Source organism: Vanellus vanellus, assembly GCF_965231255.1.
Source record: "Vanellus vanellus genome assembly, chromosome: 7".
NCBI lineage: Eukaryota > Metazoa > Chordata > Aves > Charadriiformes > Charadriidae > Vanellus > Vanellus vanellus.
In genome coordinates, this window is record NC_138912.1 from 863,242 (window position 1) to 884,045 (window position 20,804).

The following is a 20,804-nucleotide window of genomic DNA, read 5'->3' on the forward strand; positions in this document are numbered from 1 at the left end:
CCCGTTGTTCCTTCACAGCTAACAATGAGCCTCTTTCCATTGTCACAGGGGAGTACAGTGACCTGCACATCGCGACTGGATGTGGCAAACCTTCATGCATAAAAACCCCAAGGAGGAAAACACAAAAATCGACTGGGATGGATCAACCACTTTACCATTTTATGATTTCCAACAAAGTTTATTCAAAGCAAGGAACAGAGAACGAACGGCGAGCCATTCTCTTAGAGGTACATGCATAGTTTTGTGGCATAGAGGTTCACCTTTACTGTACATACCTTTAAATATAATAACCGGGCTCTAATATCCTTTATAAAAGAGTTTGTCATATGCAACCGGCCTTGAAATGAGCCTTGTTATCGGTTATAAGACCTACTTACACTCGGTTCTTGAAAAACTGTATAAATAATCTTTAAAAAACAAGGCTAACAGAAAGACTGCAGCCCACCGGCGTGTCTGCCGCGGCTCCAGCACCCGTCCCGCCCCCGGCTGCCGTGACCTCCGCAGGCACCGAGGGCCGCCCCGCCATCCCGCACAGCCGCAGCGACGGCGCCTCGGCAGCACGGCCCGGCCGGCGCCGCGGAGGGCGCAGAGACGTATGTGCCGGGGGCCGCTGCAAACACGGGGCGGAACTCACCGGGTTAAAAACAGAGTCGGAAGTGCTTAAGGGTTAAAAGTCCTCTGACTGGAAAGGGCAGTGGATGCTACTGGAAAGGAGCGTATTCCAGCCCCAACGCACCTTCGCTCTCGCCGTGGCCAGCGGCCGGCAGCACGCCGCGCACGCCGCCGAGGGCAGCTCCAGGCGCCCGCATGCACAAGGTATGGGCGTCCCGAGGAGCCGGCGAGGAAACACAGACTGGGAGAAATCGAGATGGGAGCGCTACCTCTCGGGGGGTTACTCTATTTTCTACCTACAAGAAGGGGCTGGGGCAGCTGACGGACGCTCGGTGTTCATCCTGAGCCGGAGGGTGACCCACCGTCCCCCTCCCGGCTGAGCCCGGCGCCGGCAGGACCCGAGCGTGCCCCGGCGGCAGTGGGGGCGGTGAGGTCAGCCCTGCCGGTGGCGCGGGGGGAGAGCGCAGCCCCGTCAGGACAGCGAGGTGATGTTGGACCGGCCACCCGGCGGGGCGATGATCTTCTGAGCCGTGCGTCTGGCAATGTGGTCGTCTGCCTGTGACCCTGGGGGAGGGGAACGGCATGGGGTGCGCCGTCCGTGCGGGGTGGGAGCCCCGCTGCTTTCAACGCACAAATCATCAAATGATCCCTTTGTGGAACAACGCACAAATCATCAAATGTTCCCTTTGCTTTAATTATCTCTGACTTTGGACACTAAATTATCATAGTACAATTTGGAATGCCTTTATTGGCCTGAATGACTTTACTTTTTATTGCTTCTTTCTGGAAAACATAGATGTCTTTTCTGTAAATAAAGAGTTTCTACATAATAAAAAGTGGGACCCTTAAGGCCAGGTTGGACGGGGCTGGGAGCACCCTGGGCTGGGGGAGGTTCTATGATTCTGCGATATATTGATTAATAAACTACCATAGAATGCTTTGGGTTGGAAGGGACCTTAAAGCTCACCCAGTGCCACCCCCTGCCCCGGGCAGGGACACCCCCCCAGCCCAGGTCGCTCCCAGCCCCGTCCAACCCGGCCTTGAACACCTCCGGGGATGGGGCAGCCACAGCTCCTCGGGGCACCCTGCGCCAGGGGCTCACCGCCCTCGGCATAAAACATTTCTTCCTTAGATCTAGTCTAAATCTCCCCTCTTTTGGTTTAAAGCCATCACCCCTTGTCCTGTCGCAACAGCAAAAATTAAGTTTCTATTCCTCAGCTTGGCGCTGCCGCTCATGCTAGCCCCGGACTTGTGATCCCCCCGCGAGCCAGCCCCCCACCCCCGGCAGCCCCCCGACCGTCAGGGCCCCCCAGTCCTACCAGACAAGCTGAACCCTGACTGATGGAGGTTGCGCACGGGGGGAGCCTGGGCTTTGCCGGCACAGGGTGCGATCCTGGACGCGGCGGTGGGTGCCACGGCTTTGGCGTTCGCCAGGACATCGTGGACCGGTCCGTCGTACAGCCCTCTGGGGACGCCATGGACTTCGGCCAGCTACGAGGCGGGGAGTAAGCAGAGGTGTAAGGCACGTATTTAATCTAATGCGAACAAGAACCAGACCCAACCTACGGGTAACGACTTGTCCTTCTGCCTGTGCCCAGCCCCTTACCGAGGGGTTCTGGGGTGGCTGCACCCCTGAGAGACCAGCCCAGACGCCCCCGGCAGGACGGGGCAGCCGGCAGCTCCTCCCACGCTCAACGCCAGGCAGACGATGCTGCCCGGACCCCACGGGCGGAGGTGCTGTTCCCCGGGAAAAGGGGCTCTGAGAGGCAGCCAGGGTGTCCCCGCCGTGCGAGGGTCCGCGCTCCCTGGAGGGCACCATCCCAGGGACGCGTGCCCCATCTGGTGTCACCCGGTGTGACCGTCACGTCCTCCCGCAGGGAGGATGAGCTCAGCCCTGGGCGCTCAGGGCTGCCCGGGCAGCTGAAGCCCTACTGACTTCATTACCGCTGTTCCATCACGGATTCACTTAAGGCTGTTTCTCCTCCCAGGCGGAGCAGTGACAGCCCTTTGACAACCACAGGGTCAGAAGGGACTTGTTTCGAAGATGAAAAGTGATGGGTTTCAAATTAAAAAGGCACGGACTGATAGGTTATCAAGACGCATATAGCATTTTCTGTAGAAACGCTTCTCTTACGTGACCTCTGTCTGCATCATGCTGAATTACCTTGTAAAGAAAATACGCTGCTCAGTGGTTTCCAGCGCTCTTTTTGGCTGCAGCTTTTGTCAGAAGCGCTGGCTAAATCCCGGCTGGCGAGCTGGCACCGGCAGCCCCCGGGCGCTTTGCACAGCACCGAGCGCGCCTGCCTGAACGCGTTAACCCAACAAACCCCCCCGCACCGCCGGGGCGGACACCCGCGGAGCATCCCGCCAGGGCAGGGACGTCAGCCCGCCCTGCGCCACGGTTCCTGGTTCGCAAACCCCAGCCCTTACGAGAACAGCTACGGCATGCGGCGGCTGCTTCCGCAGGGCAGAGGAGCAGCCTGACTGCGCACGAGGAGCCCGGGGACCCTCTGCCCCAGCCGGTGGGACCCGCCAGCCCGCCCACCCAGCCCGCCCACCGCTTGTCTGGGCGTGAAGAGGGATGCGGGACGGGCCAGGGAAATGGAGGAGGCCACCGCTGGCACCGCCAGATGGAGTGGACATGGCTGCCCACCACCAGGCAGCACCGCAGGGGAGGCCCGGCCTCCCGCAGGGACCTGGCAGGCGCCTGTCCATCCCCATCCCACGGGGACCTGGCAGGGCCCCATCCCCATCCCCATCCCCATCCCGCAGGGACCTGGTGGGTCCCATCCCCATCCCCATCCCCATCCCCATCCCCATCCCCATCCCCATCCCCATCCCCATCCCCATCCTGCAGGGACCTGGCGGGTCCCATCCATCCCCATCCCCATCCCGCAGGGACCTGGCGGGTCCCATCCCCATCCCATGGGGACCTGGCAGGGCCCCATCCCCATCCCTCCGGACTCCAGAGACACCCCCAGGAGACCTCTGGGAGCAGGGGGTTCCTGCCGCAGCTGCCAGCGCCGCTGGTGCCTCTGCGGGTAATTTGGGGTTAACGATATCCACTCTGCCTTCATCTACAATGCATAATGAAAATGTCCACAATAACACGTGGCAAAGGGGAGGCCACAGCTGTTAAGAAGCTTTTTATATATTTGCACATCTTCATATCTCCTTAAAAAGCTGCGCTAGCACACTGAGGGATTTATCTTATTGTATTTCCAGTAACCCCAAACACCACATCCATTCGGCTTTGAGAGATGCAGAGCAGACACCGGGAATACAATAACATAAACTTTTCTAATATAGGCAGGAGAAGAATTCCTCCCTTCTACCTCAATGCGAAACAAGCAAAACCAGATTTGCTAGAAGTCATGTGTTTCCTTTATAACTTTATAATAAGCAAATAATACTAATAGTATTAGTATTATTAGTTATTGATTAATGTGCCAAACCACACACCAAAGCAGTTACATGACAACGTTACAAATTTCCAAGTCCTAAGAAGAAATAATAACAATATTCTTGTTTCCGTTGCCTATTCCATCAGGAAGATTACTGTAACAGCGACTGCAATACAATGACGCAGAGAAATTGCAACGAAAATCTGGGATTACTGCAAATAAAATTTTCCTTACCCTGTTTCTTGCCTTTATCCTTTTATAAACAAAATCGGGGAACGTCTTTCTAGGAATGAAGCGCCCCGACCCCTGGGTGACAAGCAGGTTTCCATCTTCAAGGACAACTCTTCCTTGACTTATGACCACGGTAGGAACCCCGTGGCACTCGGTGCCTTCAAATATGTTGTACTCCACGTTCTGGAAAGAACAACCCAAGGCAGTCAGTATGGCTACGGCTGGAGAGGAGCGGGCGACGGCAAAGCCAACCGCACACACAACCCCATCTGCGTACGCCACTCCTCGCGCACCAGCCGCTGTGCTTAACTCACCCGTCACACTGCAAGCAAGAAGGTTCTCCTAATTGCATGAACTAAAGCACACCGGTACGGAGAAACTAAATCCCCCAAAGGCTCGGTACTTGCCCAGAAGACACGCAGCGCTCCTGGAGCAAACTAGACTTGTACTGTACGCGAACAACTCTTTCCCTCTCAGCCCCAGAAGAGCTCTGCTTAAGTCCTCTATTTGGGGAGAGAAGTTCTTCTCATTTCTTCCAAGTCACTGCAAGTCTTCTACCGGAACAGGCGTGGGAAGTCAGGTCTGTTTCGTGGGAAATGCAAAATTGTGCCACTTTCTTCAAATCCTCCCATTGGTATCACTAACGAACTATCCAAAAAATAAACTTTACTGTGAAAAAATGCAGCACTATAAAGAAGCGAAAGTGAATTTTCTGGACCAAAAATAACCTGTTCCTCTTTTTTAAAGAAAAGACCTGAATATTTCAACCATAATGATAATTTTTTTCAATAAAAACATATTTTGGTGAAAGAAGACCCCACATGGGTCAAAATGTTTCTACACTAACTTCAACCAGCTCTGTCGCCAACGTTCCTCACACCGCCTCACCCCCTCCTCTCTCTCAACTGCAGCTTTCTGTCTGAGGCTCCTGTCGGAAATTAGTTTGGGGACGTCCGTGGCCTGGGAAGCCACGGCTAAACTGCCACTACGGTGCGCCCGAATCTCCCCGGAACGAGTCTCCCCTACGGACAGGCAGCGCCCGCGGAGGACGGGAGTGCAAGCAGGAACGGGTCTGGCTCTAAGGGAGGGATGCTGATATCTTAAACTATAGTTTAATACTACAGTTTAAACTATAGTTTAATACTTAAACTTAATACTTAAATACTGAAACTATAGTTTAATACTTAAACCAAGTTCAGCCTTACATTTCTCTAGCCCACCGCCAGTACATCGATGGTAAGATCAGTGTACCGGAGGCAGACTGTCCCAGAGCAGTCGCCCTGCGACTCAGCGACAATCCCACCCCTTCCCCATTCTCCAGCTTTACAGTAGCCGACGGGTATTTCCATGTGCTTGGATTTTACAGAGGAAAAAGCAAGGTCCTTCATCACTTTATCCACATCAACAGCTCCTCCCTCGCTTGATCTGACCTTTCTGATCTGAAGAAATCTATTGCTTTACTGCTCTCTTCTGACTCCAAAACCACCTCACGGAAATAATTAAGAAGTATTTTACCAGATGGTGGGTTTTTGCCGAGATAATTTTCGTAGCCTTGGGGTTCCACAAAACCAAGTCTGCGTCAGCGCCCACGGCGACGCGCCCCTTCCTGGGGTAGCAGTTGAAGATCTTGGCAGCGTTGGTACTGGTCACCGCTACAAAATCGTTCTCGTCCATCTTCCCGGAGACCTGGGAAAGAGAAGGGCAGAGGGACCATCACCGGAGATGCATCCTGCTCCCGGCAGCGGGCAGCAGCCCCGTCCCCATGGCCGGACTCCACATGAGGATCCACTCTGCGACAGGGCTGCAGTTACGGGGAAGAGGGAGATGTGGGGGCTGTGCCTCGTCCCTGTGCGCTAAATAATGCAAGAGAGGTTTTTCCTTTCCCTGGACTCCGCGAAATTCAAGGTCTCTGGAAAGCAAGACCTTCACTGGCAGGCTCCAACCGCCTGTACAGGGGTCTCACCTTCACTGAAGGTGGTTAAGGATATTTCAATGAAGAAAGACTGGAAGTGAACCTAAACAGGGCTATTTATCATCTTTACTTATTATCTTAAGATAAATTCCATTTACGTTTGAACAAAGCCTGCCTAAGGCAGGGTGGCTTGGTCCCCAAGCTCCTGGAAGCCCGCACAGAGGTGTCTGCTCCGTGGGACGCAGGCTAGAGCCTCCCGGGGACGCTCCTGGGCGGGCAGGGCGCTCCGGTGCGCGGGGACGCGGGACGCGGGGACACGGGACGCGGTCCCACCAGCCAGACGCCCGTGTGCCGCGCGCGGCTCTCCCTCGGCGGCAGAGCTCCGCTGCCCCGCAGACACCGAGGTGCAGTGGAACCCATCCCCAGCGGCGGGGCCTGGGGCGACCAGGCAGGCACGGCCACGGCCACGGCCATCAAGGGAGAGACGTCCTGCCCCCATCCGCCTCCCCAGGCCCCCCGGAAGCACCGGGGAAGCCGAACATCGCGTCTTACCCTCAAGAAAACGTGTCGGAGAGACTTTCTCTTGTGACTGCGAGTGAGAGTGGGGTGGGCGATCCCCGTACCGAAGCCTTTGAAGACACTCTGAAGGCATTCGAGTGTCACGTTTTGCCTCACTAGCGCGCCCCTCCGAGGGTGCACTCTAGGCACCGTCACACCTCCGGGCTCGGCTGAACTAACGAGGACGCTGACACCACCTGGCACCGGCACCGCTCTCGCCCCCGCGCCCCCGCGCCCCCGCGCCCCCGGCCTCGCCAGGAACCAGCGTTCCCTCAGTACCTACCACGCACTTCTCCCAAATTATCGACATGCGCTCTTCGATGCCGTTGGTCCCCTCGGGGATGAGGGTGAAGTTGTCCTTCCCCACTGCCTTCTGCGCGGTGGTGAAGGTGCAGTGAGCACTGCCCGTGACCTGCAGGTCCCCGCTAGGCAAAGCACAGCAGAGGCGGTCAGAGGAGGCGCCCGACGGCGCAAACCGCCTTCCCGGCGCTACCACCACCCCCTGCCCCGCGACGCCGCCCCTCGCGGCGGGCAAAAGCCACCCGCGCCCAGAAGACTGCCCGGGACACCGACGGCTTGGGGGCTTCGTCCCCGTCTGTTCGGCACAGACCGGTTTCACCAACAAAGACTGTACAGGCAGACGACCTACGCTCCGTGAATGCCAAGGGAAGTCACAGGGAAAGTCAATTTTTTACAGGAACACAGAGACATCTCACTCTATTAACTTATACAGGAATTAGGCACTGGAATCATCTAAGAGATGTAAACAGCAGCCTCATAAGCACTATTTATATTCTCCCCTGAATTTGGCCATTACTTTTACTATTTAAACCAACATTCTAATCTTTGTACCTTCCCTTTGAATCTCAGGTTATTTTAGGAAGTGATTCTCCAAGCAAGGTTCTTTTAAAGCGAGGGTATGGCTAACTAAAGCAAGACCCCGGCTAAACCCCGACGTTACGTACTACCGCATCACCGCGGGAGGCACTGGGTCCACGCTGGCAGGCAGCGCCGGCAGAGACCTGAGCAAGGGCAGCTGAGGGGCCGGGGGGCGTCCCTCCAGATTTAAGTCAAAACTGTGCTAGATTGAACTATTGCTTGCATTTTATTGCCTCTTTGAAGAAAATATCAAATGCATTCAGATATCTGTACATAGTATGTAAGACATACTAACACGAAACGCTCTTCTTAACAACTGCTTATCCTTCTAGGAAAAAAAATCCCATTTCAGGGAATTCGAAGAAATGTTTATTTCTTCTTTAAAATTTATATCGAATGCGATTTTTTTACAATCACCTGGATGCACAAACATCTCTTCATCCCCTTTCAAACATTCTTCAGCCATTACTTCTGGACCTGACTTTTCTAACCCCACCCCCCGCAGGCTGTGTTTAATGCGGAGAGCTGTACTGCGCGCTGTGCCGCGCCGCGCGGGCTGGTGGGCTGCGAGCGGAGGAGGTGCGAGGGCCGCGCCGCAGGACCCGAGCGACAACCCTCCGCCGGGAGCAACCCCCACCTCTACGGATTGCTTTCGGCAAGGCGGCGGTGGCGAATTTGGTGCCGCATTTGCTGTGAAGTATGAAATCCTGAGCGGTGGCAAAGCTCCAGCCCTGATTAACAGCTTGGAGGCTGCGTCCCTGGTACAGCCCCGGCAGGCGGGTGCTTGTACTTCCCTGCCCGTTTGTGTTTATTATTTCCTGCCCGTTTGTGTTTGTTTATTATTTCCTGCCCGTTTGCCTGCTGGGCTGCCAGCGCCCGCCTGGTCCCTGCACGGCTCCAGGGATGCTCCCGCCGGTCCCCGGGGCTTTGCTGTGTACCTCAGGACACCGAAACACCCGCGCCCCGTGACGTGCCCTACAAGCTTATGTTTCACACATTTTAAAATTTTGCAAACGCCCAACGTTGCTTCTGATAAAGCCCTCCTTTCTGCCGTGGTGCTGGAGCAGGGCCGGGGGCTCTCCCCAGGACGCAGCGAGGGGAAGCGGCGGCGGTCACTGTCCCTCCGGCGCCGGGGTGTCCCGGCCGTCCCGCGGGACGCTGCGCCTTCCCCCCTCTGGCTCTGAAGGAGGAACCGGGCAGCGCGAGCCTGGTTTTTACAGGCAAAATCTGGTACCTATTACCTGGCTACATCAAGGCACAATTTAGACCCCTTTCGAAAGTCACCTGGCTCCTTGCTCAAAAACCCAACGATTTATTCTTTTGGTATGGAAAAGTGCGCCAATTGGTAAGACTACGCTTCCCACCCTGATCATAATATCCAGGGGAAAGGGGGACTGTGCGCAAGCCTCTGCCGTGCTGCTGCACCCCGCAGCGCCCGGGGATGGGGGGAGGCTGGGGGTGCCCCCGGGAAGGCGGCGGCTGTCACCCACTGGCGAAAGCTGGGGGGGGGGCCGCGACCCCCCCGCCAGCCCCACTCTGCAGGCGATGCCCATACTGGAAATGGCGCTCGGACGAATGCAGGTGGGAGGCAAACACAAGAGATGCGCTCAGGCATCCGCAGCGCCGCGGAACTCACCAGGACAAGAGGGAGGTGAGATGATCCGGCGTGGTGGGGTCCGGGCTGATGGGGGGGGAGGTGACGAAGGCGGCAGCTTTGGCCCAGTTTTTACTCCAGTAGTGCGAGCCGTCGGCGCCCAGGCTGGCGGTGATGGGCTCGCCATACACGACCGTACCTGCGGAGCAATGAATGACTGAGGGCAAACGCGCCGCGTGTCCTGCGGCCCCGCCACACAGCGCGGACACGTACTGCAGACAGCCATAGGGGAGGCTTTCACTTATCTTCAGTGCTCTCACTCTTTCAGCATTTTAAATTCACGTTAATCCCTCAGATTATCTCCTACAACTGAGAAATGCTGTCAAAACAAGTTTTGAATCCCTCTGTTTTCTCCTTAGACCAAACATACATCTGTATCTCCAAACTGTCCCGCCTCCCTCTGACCCAAACCAGCGTCTCTGGCAGAGCCACCCCGGTGGGGGCAGAGGCGGCTGTGGGCCCCCCGTCCCCGGGCACGGCCTTCCGCCCCGCTCCCTGCAGGATTGCTTCCAGCTCTTCCCACTCTACCCCAGTGTGCAACCGCATTTTGCTCCAGATCCATTTTTCATTTGGTTCACGACAAACGATAGCAAGCAAATTATTTCCTTTTTTTCAGCTGCATCTACCGAGACTCAGGTGTCAAAGTTTCAAGCACATCTCCTCAAATCTTCCCAGCTCAGAGCAATTAGCTCTGGCACACGCTGCGAAGAAAAGCCAACACCGAGTTTTAGCACCCTTAAAGTGTGAGAGAACTCGGGTGCTAACGAGTTCACTGACTTTGCAGCTCGCATGATATTCTTGGACATGTTTAAACACACCCAGTTGGTGTGCAAACACAGCCCAGCGCTTTACCTCTCCTCTTTGCTTGAGCTAACACGTCTGCTGCCCCTCTGCTCATTATTTTGGTGACGTAGAGGGGGCAGTTGGCTTGTTTCGCGATGGTAATCGCACGGTACACCGCCTCCGCTTCCACCTGCGGACGCCAGAACACAGCAGGAAAGGTCTCAGGGCGCCTCTGCCACAGCCGCGGTGCCGAAGCCCGCGCAGCTCTGCCCAAGGGCTGGAGACGTTACCTCCTCGGGGCGGCTGAGGACGTGCCCTTCTGGCCCGGTAATCCCGAGTTCCAGCAGCCTCTTTTGCTCCTAGGTGGACGAAGATGAAGGAAAGAGCAGTCAGTGATAGGAACAGCCTGCCCGCGGCCATGCGGGGGGCAAAACACCTTCTCAGAAGGACCTGAAGGACGATGGAAATGCACGAATGCGAGCGGGCGATACCATTAGTACTTGTGACACTCCACACGCCGCTGCGGCCACTTCCCAGCAGACCCATCTCGTGCCGAGGAAGCACTCCTGGACCGGGCACTGCTGTGTCCCAGCAGGACCCGCGGACCTTCCGCGCCCTTCAGACCCCGCCAGGCTTCTGCAGGTCATGGGATTCTAAACCCGTCACCGCTCGCTCTCGCGCTGAGCTGGACACCACGCCTGGCCATGGCCACCGGAGGGCGGAGGGGACTCCCCCGAAGCCCCCGGAGGACGCAGAGACGGGCGCAAGGCAGGGGAGCCCGGCAGCGGGCACAGCACGCGCAGCTCTCCAGAGTGCCACCCGGCGAGTGCCGCAGCCGCGGCCAGGCACACTGCCCGTCCCGTCCCGCCGCGCCGCGCAGCAGCGGGAGATGGCCGCTGGGATGGACTCTGGCCCCCGAGCTGCCCGCGGTGTCTGCGAAAGCAGACGTCCGGCACACACCTCATCCAGTTTCCCTTCTGTCACGTTTTGTCTCGTGTCACGCTCCCACTCGGCCGGCACTGGGGACACGGACATTCATCAACACTACGGACCAGATCTCACAGGCTTTAAAGGATCCCGCTCCTAGAGGAGGGGCATTTCTCCATGCCCCGTATTCCCGCTGCAGATCTCCTCCGAGTTCGTCCCCAGGGCTGCAGTGCCACCCCGCTGGCAGCTTCAAGAAATACTTCTGAAGCTATTGAGCCGCTTGGGACCACGCTGGGCTCCACAGCCAGCTGCAGGAAAGGTTTCTCAGATAAAGTCCCGGGGAGGTGGGAATTAGCTTTTATCCTGTTTGTCCCAGTAAGCCCATTTGAAGGATTGGGAACCTGCTTTCATTTTAAGCTCTCCTCCCACACCAGACCGCACACTCGTGTGACCATAGACTAAAAGGAACGGCAAGTCTAATTCTACCTTGTGTCGGCCGATTGCAGTATGTATCTCAGATTTTCTTTTCTAAAAGTAAAAAATAATGACCACGAGCAAAGTCTGCACCACCAAGGAAGCTCCCGAGCGTCCTTTGGGAAAGAAATATTGCCAAATGTAATGTAAGTTATTCCAAAAGACACAAACCTCTTTATTTTCCCAAGTACTCGAGATTCCTAAACAAGACAGACAGTAATAAAGGATCACTTAAGGCAGTCACCTTTTAAGAAGCCCTAAAATGCGCTTGTTGGAACCACTGGACGGAGCCTGCACAGATTTCTGTGAGGGAACCCGGGAGCGTGTGAGGAACTGGGAGGACGCTGCCCGTTTCGGCAGGAGCCCCCCATCCTCCCGCACGTTCCCCTGCCCGCAGTCGCTGCCGCCCCGGGGGCTCCTCTCAGCCCTCGCCCCCCAAGGCCGGGGAAATGCGCTTACCCCGGGGAGCGGGTGCCCCCGGCGCGGGGGCAGGGCACGGGGGCCACCGGCTGACGCCGCGCGGCTCGGTGCCCACGCGGGCGCTCTGCGGCACCGCGGCTGCTCTGCGGCAGGGCCGCCGGCGAGGCTCGGCTTTCGCCGCAGAAGCGCGAGCGAGCGCGGTGGTGCCCCGCGGGCGCCGCGCTGCCCTCCCCCAGCGGCCCCGCAGCCCGCTCCCCCTGCTCGCAGCTGGAGAACTCCGAGGGAATTTGGAGACTTTAGGGAATTGGCAGCACCAACTGAAGGCCGTACGCGCGCTGGCACTGCTCCTCCGTCCGCGAGAGACAACAGCCCAGCTGCCAACGGCAGCACTTCGCCTTAGGTCACAACACTCTGGCCAGCCTTTAGTTTAAATGAGTACAAATACTGTACCTCATCGATGATGTCTCCGTTTTCTGCGTGCACTTGGGCAACGGCCCCCAGGTCTCGGATAATGCAGAATATTTCATACATCTGCCAAGAGACAGAGGGTGGCCCGGCATCAGCCACACCGCAGCAGCGCGCAGAGCGGGGGCCGCGCCGCTCGCCGGGCGCTGGCGGTGTTACCTGGGCGTCGCTGCACTGGAGCTTGTCCTTGTAAGCCATAAACACCAGGAAGGAGTTGACGCCTTGAGAAAAGAAAATGAAAGGTGCGTTTATTGTCCCCAGTGAGAACTCAGCGACCCGGTACGGGCTGAGCTGGGGGTGTCCAAACCGGAGGGGGCGCAGACCAGAGTTAGACGGAAAGCAACGAGTCTAAGGGCTGAAACGGGGACTGTCCCCACAACCCATTTTAGTACCCATTTAGGTACTCTCCGTAACGTGCTCCGAATTCACAGAATCAAATGCATCGCTCCAGGCTGAGCTCTCCCCCCAGAGGTGGTTTCAATTTATGGTTTATCCCCAACTTCTTTCTGAGAACTGCGTTTGAATTAATGCATTACTGCCACGACTACAACTTACAGCAAAAGACGAGATTCTTTAATATTAGAGCAGTGTTATTTAGTGCGCTGTTATTAACCCAGAGCAATAGACGGGCAGTGCTTTGCATCCAGCATGGCACAGTCCTCATTCATTTCTAAGATAAAACACAATTCAAGAAGCATCGAGCCAAAGCCCGAGAACTGCTACTGTATTTTACATGGATAGAGGCAACAACTAATCCCAAACTACGATCAAATTACAAACAAACTGTATTTCACGGGAACGTGCATATGAAAAATACGCAGTATAAGCCTGGAATAGCTACATTACTTCAGCCATTCTGCATTTTAATAGGAAATTCACTTCAAATTTCTATGTTAATTGACCAATTAAGCCCTTGCTTGCAAGACTGCAAATTACATTGAAGTCATTTAGCTCAACATTAGCATATCTGAAAGCAAAATGTAGTTCCAAAGATGGAAATAAGAACTAATGAAACGCATGAATTCCTGCCGCGTGGCCTGGATTCCAGTAAGCCGCATCCAGCGGATGCTTCGGGGTGTGCAGGAATTGCAGGCACCAATGGAACCTCTACGGACAGCCCACAGCTTGCTTTCATTCTATAAGCCCGGTCTTGGACATCTTTGTTTAAACGCTTTTCCGTACATCAGGCAGCCCGACCCAGGGTGCCCGGTACCATTCCTTTAGTTTCCAAAATTGATTGTTATGACTGGGCTGTACATTGCCCAAAGGCGACAGCACATGAATGGGATGTTATGGTATGAATCCGGTGTCAGCGCCCCTCTCCACAGCATCCTCCCGTCAAAGGACGGGTAGTTCACGACTCGACAGCGAATGAACATGGTCCCCTGCACACAGCCCATAGAATGACAGACGGGTTGGGTTGGAAGGGACCTCAAAGGCCACCCCCTGCCCGGGGCAGGGCCACCCCCCCCAGCCCAGGGTGCTCCCAGCCCCGTCCAACCCGGCCTTGAACCCCTCCAGGGATGGGGCAGCCACAGCTCCTCGGGGCACCCTGCGCCAGGGGCTCACCGCCCCCACAGGGAAACATTTCCTCCTAATATCTCATCTCAATCTCCCCTCTTCCAGTGTGAAGTCATTCCCCCTCGTCCCATCACTCTGTGCCCTTGTAAACAGTCCCCCCCCAGCTCTCCTGGAGCCCCTTTAGGCACTGGAAGGGGCTCAGAGGTCTCCCCGGAGCCTTCTCTTCTCCAGGCTGACCCCCCCACCTCTCCCAGCCTGTCCTCCCAGCAGAGGGGCTCCAGCCCTCCCAGCAGCTCCGGGGCCTCCTCTGGCCCCGCTCCAACAGCTCCGTGTCCTTCTGCTGTGGGGACCCCCGAGCTGGAGGCAGCACTGCGGGGGGTCTCCCCAGAGCAGAGCAGAGCACAGCAGAGGGGCACAACCCCCCCTCGCCCCACTGGCCACGCTGTTCTTCATCACTGGGTAAGAGGAGTACGGCAGAGCCTCAATAACTGCCACAACTTACCCTATGGCCACTGGCGTATGTGCCCGTGCTGCAGTGATTGTGGTGTGGGTGGGTTTTGTGGGGTCACTGCCAGAACACGGCTCTCCCTGTGCTTACCCTTGTCCTTCACCAGGGCTTCCAGCTCCTCCTTCAGGCTCTCGTGCCAGCGAGGGACGTCGACGTGCAGCGAGTAGTCGCAGCATGCCTGGCTGTCAGCGCTCCCGCGCCACTGCTCGTAGGCCGCCAGGAGGCCGGTCCCCGCGTCCGGGCAGACGTGGTCAACTGGGGAAACACTGCCCAGCGTTAGCCGGTACGCCGGGGAGCGGGCGCAAGAAATACCTGGGGGGTGCAGCGGCCACCCATGTTCTGGTGCAAGACTTTAGTGCTGTGCAGAGGGGACCTTTTAATACCGATTCATTTTTATAGCATTGATTAAAGATGAAGGATAATACGTTTCCCAGATAAAGTGGCACAAATGGCACAAACTGGAAGTTACGGCTGTTATTGTGCCTTTTCCTTTTTTTCACACTGCCCACCCAGCACAGCACCCGCGAGAGGCCACTGACCAACGCGCCTTCACCCTTCCCGCCGCCGCGCAGCTCCCCCGGGCATTCCCCGGGGGCACACGGCCACCCAGCGCCCACCGGCCACCCAGCGCCCACCGGCCGCCGCACCTCCCCTTCCCGCGCTCCCGCTGCCCACAGCGTCGGCGGCGCCCGGAGGGGGCTGTGCCGGGAGGCGCTGGGGCTGCGCCTTCGGCCGCGTGCTGTCCTGGGGACCGCAACCAGAGCAAAACAGAAATCAACACCCTTTCACGTCAACACAACAACCGAACCCAGGCTCACCGAGAGCTGAAAAATTCTTATAAAAACGTAGTTGCAGAGCTGTTAAAAGCATATTAAAAGGTGTTTAAAGTTTTCTTCTATTTTGTTCTCTTACAAGGTGAAGCAGAGCAGCTATATATTCTTAATATATGTGTGTATTGACGGAAGGAGGTTCTGAAAGGCACGTAACGCATTTTAATTAGCTTTGTAATGCTTTGATTTCTGCAGCAAAAATTAACGTTTCTTTGCTGTGAGGGTAAATAATCTCTGCAATGTTAAAAGGCCCAAAGTATTTCACTAAACAATGTTCTACATTAGAAATCCGACCGAATGCTGCTCCGTCTTACTGATCATCGTGGTTCCTCCTGCCAGGGCTGCCTTCGTGCCTTGGTAGAAGCCGTCGGCAGAGGTCATGCCCATGACGGGCATCTGCAGCCTGGTGTGGACGTCTATCCCCCCCGGCATCACGATCTGGCCGTAGGCATCAATTGTCTTTACACCACCAGGAACAATCAGGTTTTCTCCAATTTGTCTGAAAACAGTATTAAGATTGCCTGTTAATTGGCAATGACTTTTAAATGAAGATGCAAAAACAACTTCTAAGCACCGCTCAGCCCCCCGGCTGCTGCCCCGGCGCCCTCACACCACGGCGGCCCAGCAGTGCCCAGCGCAGCCCTCCCGGTCCGGCACTGGTTCGCGGCGTCGGGACACTTCAGGCCGTCACCTGAGGGACCCCACGCAGAAGAGAGGAGCTGCTGCGGTCTCAGTGCCGGGCTCCGTACGCCACTCGTGAGCCTTTGCAGCGCTTGACGCGGCTCCTCACTCGCCTCCCGCACCACGTACAACACAGCGCGCGCCGTCCGCTCTTTGTACGGCCCTCCAGCCGCAGAAGCACACTAATGTTGCTCCTTCCAGACACTATTCTAAAAACCTGTCCTTGTTTTTCAAAAATGAAACATATTTCCAAGAGGAAAATGACAGAAAGGAAACTGGTTCAAATTCCACAGCACTGCATCGTGCTGGGAAATTACATTACCAAATATAAATTTTTAACTTACTTTATTAAACCGTCTTCCACATAAACGTCTGCATAAAATGACTGATCATCGTTGACAATTTTTCCTCCTTTGATTAGAAGCTGGTCACTCTAACGGGAAAAAAAAATGTAATGTTTTTTAAACGCTACTTTATTCAGATGCTACTTCACTTGTTATGCACTTCCATTAAGTCTAGGAGTTAATATTTTGCCCTTCAATCATACAGGTTTAGCTGAACACCCAAACTACTCAACACCAAAGCCTAGCTGTATGTTGCGAAGGAAACCGCATAAAATCGTCCTTGGGAGGAAGGCAGCTCTCCCGCGAAGCGCAGCACAAGCCAGGGGCACCCGCGCAGCGCCGCCGCGCTCCGGGTACCACAGTGCCCCATTGCAGAGCTCCGGCGGGGCCGGCCGACGGGAGCGCGCTCAGCCCCCGCTGCTCCCCACCTGCCGTGCGGGGGCACAGCACCACCCCGACAGCCCACCGAGGGCTCCCCCAGAGCAGGTTCAGGGACTGACCGACCATCTCGGCAGTTTTAAAAGGTTTGCAGGATGACATCCTGCAGCTCGGCCATGGACCGCCTTCCTCCATCGGCTCTGGTTACCGAGACTCTGAAGTGCATCTTATTAACCTAGTAATTTATTGACATTCGTTAGTTTTCACAGTCTCCTCGGAGGCAGATAATGCCTCAAGAACTTTCCTCACTTCAAAGCAAGAGACTGGCACAGTTGTCAGATTTGCAGAATCTTTAACCAGACAAATGAGAAGGCATTGGCATTTATGTAAATGTGGAACTGCAGCCTAATTTAAGAGGATTCCTTTCCCGCTCTCTGGTGTTGCTAGAAAAATTATTACCGAGGCTAAAGTGGGGAGCACAAAGAGCGCGGCCTGAGCACAAAACCAACCGAGGGACGGAAGAGCACGTGGGCACCCGCCCGGGGGACGACCGCCAGCACAGCTCCCGGTGCCGATGCCCAACAGCCCGGCAAGCATTTGGGGGTCTTGCTTTAGAGACCAACACTGGCATATAAAAGACAACTATTAAAGAATTGCATTGTTTTTTTGAAAGTATCGAGAGGGTTAACGCATCTTTATTGTTCTCCCTTGTCCCATAAAATCAATCAAAGAAGCTCCTGTGTCGGCTGCCCCATGGGAGAGCCCGACGGCCCTCCCCTTGTGGGGCCCATCCTCACCCCATCCCCGTCCTCACCCCCACCCCATCCCAGTCCTTGTCCTCACCCCATCCTCGCCCCCACCCCCGCGCCATCCCGCCCGTCCCGCTCCCGCCGTCCCGCCGGCTCCAGCCCCGCTCCCGCGGCAGAGACCGCCGCTCGCCGCCGGCTCCCGCCGCGCCCGGGATGTTTCCACGGAACCTCAGCCGTGAGCCAGCAAAACGAGGGGCAAAGAACACAAAAGCATCGCTGCCTCCGGCTTCTTCCCGACTCCCGCCGAGGAGCGGCGGCCCCAGGAGGGACTCCCCCCCCCACGCGCGCCCGGCGGGGGGAGAGGGCCGCTCGGAGCCCCGGGGGGGCGGCCGCTGCCGGGCGGGGGCCGGGAACGCGGCAGGCGGATGCTCTCCCTCCCCCCCCACCCCCGGCCCATTCCGCGAAAAAAAGCGGTTCCAAAACACGGTTTCCGCCCCGGCGCCCAACGGAAAGTTGGGGAGGCGGCGGGGCAGCCGCGCAGGGGGTCGCGCCGGCCTTTGTCCCCCGGCGGCGGAGGGGCTCTGTCGGCGGGACCCCGCCCGCGCCGCCGCCCGCGCGCACAAAGCGCCGGAGCCACGAGCTCAGACCGCGCCGCGGCCGACAAAGGCAGCGGCGGGGCGGGGGGCTGCCCCCCCGTCCCCACCGCCCGGGAGGGACCGCCGGGCTCCCGGCCCCCGCCAGCGGACAAAGCCCCGGCACCGCTGCCCGGCTCTGCGGCCCCGCGGACCGCCGCGCTCCATCACCGCCCCGCCGGCACCGGCGCCGGCACCGCGCCCGCAGTCCCCGGGCCCACCCCCGCCCGCGCCGCGGAGCCCCTCACCGTGCCGCGGGGGATGCTCTTCTTGCCCTGCTGCGACATCTTCCCGCCGCGCTCCGCCCGCGCCGCGCTCCGTGTGTCTCTGCCCGTCCGTGCGCGGCCCCGCCTGCGCGCGCGCCCCCCGCCCGCCCGGGGCCGCGCTCCCGTCGCCGCGGACAAAGCCGCCCCGGCGGGGACAGCGGCGCAGCGCGGCGGAGCGGAGCGGAGCCGCTCGGGCCGGTCCCGCAGCCCCGGTGGGGGGGACGGGGCGCGCAGCCCCCGCCCGGTCCCGCCGCGGACGCGGCCCGGGGAAAGTTGTGTTCCCCGAAGGCGAAGCGGCCGCTCGCCGCCCCTCCGACCGTCCCCTGCCGGCAGCCGCTCCGCCGGTCTCCTCCCGGCCCCCGCCCCCTTCCCGGCGGGGCTGGGACGGGACGGGACCCCCTCCCGGCGGGGTCTCGGCCGGGGCGGCCTCGGGACGCTGCCACTCCCGGGGGGGCGGAGGGCGCCGGGCCGGCGGTCCCCTCCCCGTGGCTGCCCCCGGGCCGGGCGGGGGTCGAGGCGGACCCCGGCGCAGCCGCCCCTTACCTGCGGGCAGCCGTCGGGCGGCTCTCCCGGGGCGCCGGGGCCGGGGCCGGGGCCGGGCCCGGGCTGACGGCGGGGCCCGGCGGGGGCGGGGGTGCCGCGGCCGGGGCCGGGGCCGCCCAGCGAGGCGAAGTCCAGCGTCTTGTTGTCGAAGGCGTCCTCCACGCTGCAGAACATCCCGCCGCGCTTCTGCCGCGGCCGCGGGCTGCCCGCCCCCAGCCCCGCGAAACAGGCGGGCAGCGCCGCCGCCTCCCGCCGCCCCGCCATGGCCCCGCCGCCGCTCCGTCCCGCCGAGCGCCGCAGAGCGCGTTAAGAGCAGCGCGGGGACCAACCGCCCCCCCCCCCCCCCCGCCCGCCCCTCCCGCGGCCGTGAGCATCCACCCGTGCGCGGCCCCGCGGGTGGCGGAGGCGCCGCCCGGGCGGGAGAGCGCTCCGCAGCCGTGCGGGGGCCGTGGCTCAGCCCCGGGGGGGCGGCGGGGCCGGGCCGGGGCCGGCGGGGGGCGGTGGTCCCTCCCGCGGCGCAGTCACCCCCCGCCCGGCGCTGCCTTCCCGCAGCGGCTCCCGCGCACCTCCGCGGGGCCCCGACGGGCTCCGTCCCACCGGCGATTAAGCGATGAGGAAATGGGAAAAGTTACTACTGAGCTCGGCGGGAGGTGAGGCGCAGTGCTGGGGCTTCGCGGGAATGCTTTTTGGTCACGATTTGGTCAAATTTTCAGGTAGGAATTAAAAGCGGTTTTAAAATTACTGAAATGAAAAAAGAATCGGCAAAGTTCCTGCGGCTAATCGAAGGCTTCCTTTGCAACCCGGGAAAAGAACCAAAACAATTTATCTAATTTGAAGGTTTAAAACAGATCTTTTTATTAAAAGTTTACGATAATTTATGTATTTTACAAATGAATAGAAAGTCTCTTGATATATATCATATGAATCACGATACAAAAATATGTGTAAAATTCTGTAATTGATCAATGCAGCCCCGTTTCAGGCCTGTCAATTACTGTTTCAGCACAGAACCAAACATTACGTATTTAGGATATGGTGGTTAGGATTATATTAGAGAACACAAGTCACGGCGCTCTGGCCGTTGGAAAAAAAGCCCAACGTTTTCTCTGGTTTACGTTTTGCATAACTTTACAATAGTTCCTTTTTATAAAATGTACCTTACATAAATACAGGGTTTAATACACATATTCACAATACAATTTCCTGAGTCTAAACTAAATCCCTTTCTGTGCTAACGCACGCTGCCCATCGGGATGCAAAGGGAGTTGGTGTCGGTCCCCCCGAGGGACTCCCGGGCGCATTTTCTCTTCGCGGTCGGTCAGGAGCGTTGTTCACAAGCTGTGTAAGGCACTCAAGGATACGCTGAAGGCTGCCGGTATTACTGGAGCAGAAATACTGTAAATAATAGCCACGGTCCTCCAACAGCTTGAACAAGTACAGGCCTGAAGTATACAACGCACGGTTGTTGACAAAGCGAGCTGCAATTCCAACGCATTTCAGTTTAGACGTGTTGCTCTGGGGCAGCCGGCCGGCACCGCGGCGGCACCCGGGCAGGGAGCGTCCCGGCCACGTCGGTGCTCCTTCGGAGACTGTGTGTGTGAGCCAACGCAGCTGCACACGCTGCTCAAATTCTTGTCGGCAAAACGCAGCGCTCGTCGTGTGTCAGTAACGCAGTAGTGAGACACTTGGTTTATCTGGGCCCCTGACGCCGTTAATTGAAGGACAGCTGAGGAATTTGTAAAAGATGCTCACAGGTGAGCGCGGGAGTGCCATGGGGCTATCGCCTGAGGAGCGGGCGCTCGCCAGCCCGAGGATGGCTGGGGGTCCCTGCCGGGCAGCAAGCCCCCCCTCTGCTGATGTACCCCTGCGCCGAGGGACGGAGGGACAGAGGGGCTGCAGGAAAAAGCCTTATGACAGAGACCCAGATGAGGGTAATGCTCCCCCCGCAGTCCCGTGGCTTTGAGACGGTGTTTTTAAAAGATGCGCAGGACCCAGAGGGGAGAAGACGGCAAACAAGATCTGACCCAGCTCAT

The 20,804-nt window shown here is 58.0% G+C and overlaps 1 protein-coding gene across 2 annotated transcripts; it reads right to left on the minus strand.

Moving 5' to 3' along the window:
* Window positions 1–1,084: 1,084 nt before the first annotated feature.
* DPYSL4 (dihydropyrimidinase like 4) lies at window positions 1,085–19,035 on the minus strand (the record flags this gene model as incomplete). Of its 2 annotated transcripts, none has more annotated exons than XM_082486735.1 (14): window positions 1,085–1,176; window positions 1,932–2,103; window positions 4,251–4,430; window positions 5,763–5,933; window positions 7,001–7,142; window positions 9,233–9,389; window positions 10,103–10,223; window positions 10,324–10,392; window positions 12,305–12,385; window positions 12,479–12,540; window positions 14,439–14,603; window positions 15,493–15,677; window positions 16,204–16,292; window positions 18,772–19,035. In XM_082486735.1, 14 exons carry the CDS (start codon window positions 19,033–19,035, stop codon window positions 1,085–1,087), a joined length of 1,950 nt encoding a protein of 649 aa, XP_082342861.1. The 2 variants fall into 2 exon arrangements, with proteins under 2 accessions (XP_082342861.1, XP_082342862.1); XM_082486736.1 differs by lacking the exon at window positions 18,772–19,035 and adding an exon at window positions 18,211–18,249.
* Window positions 19,036–20,804: the final 1,769 nt, after the last annotated feature.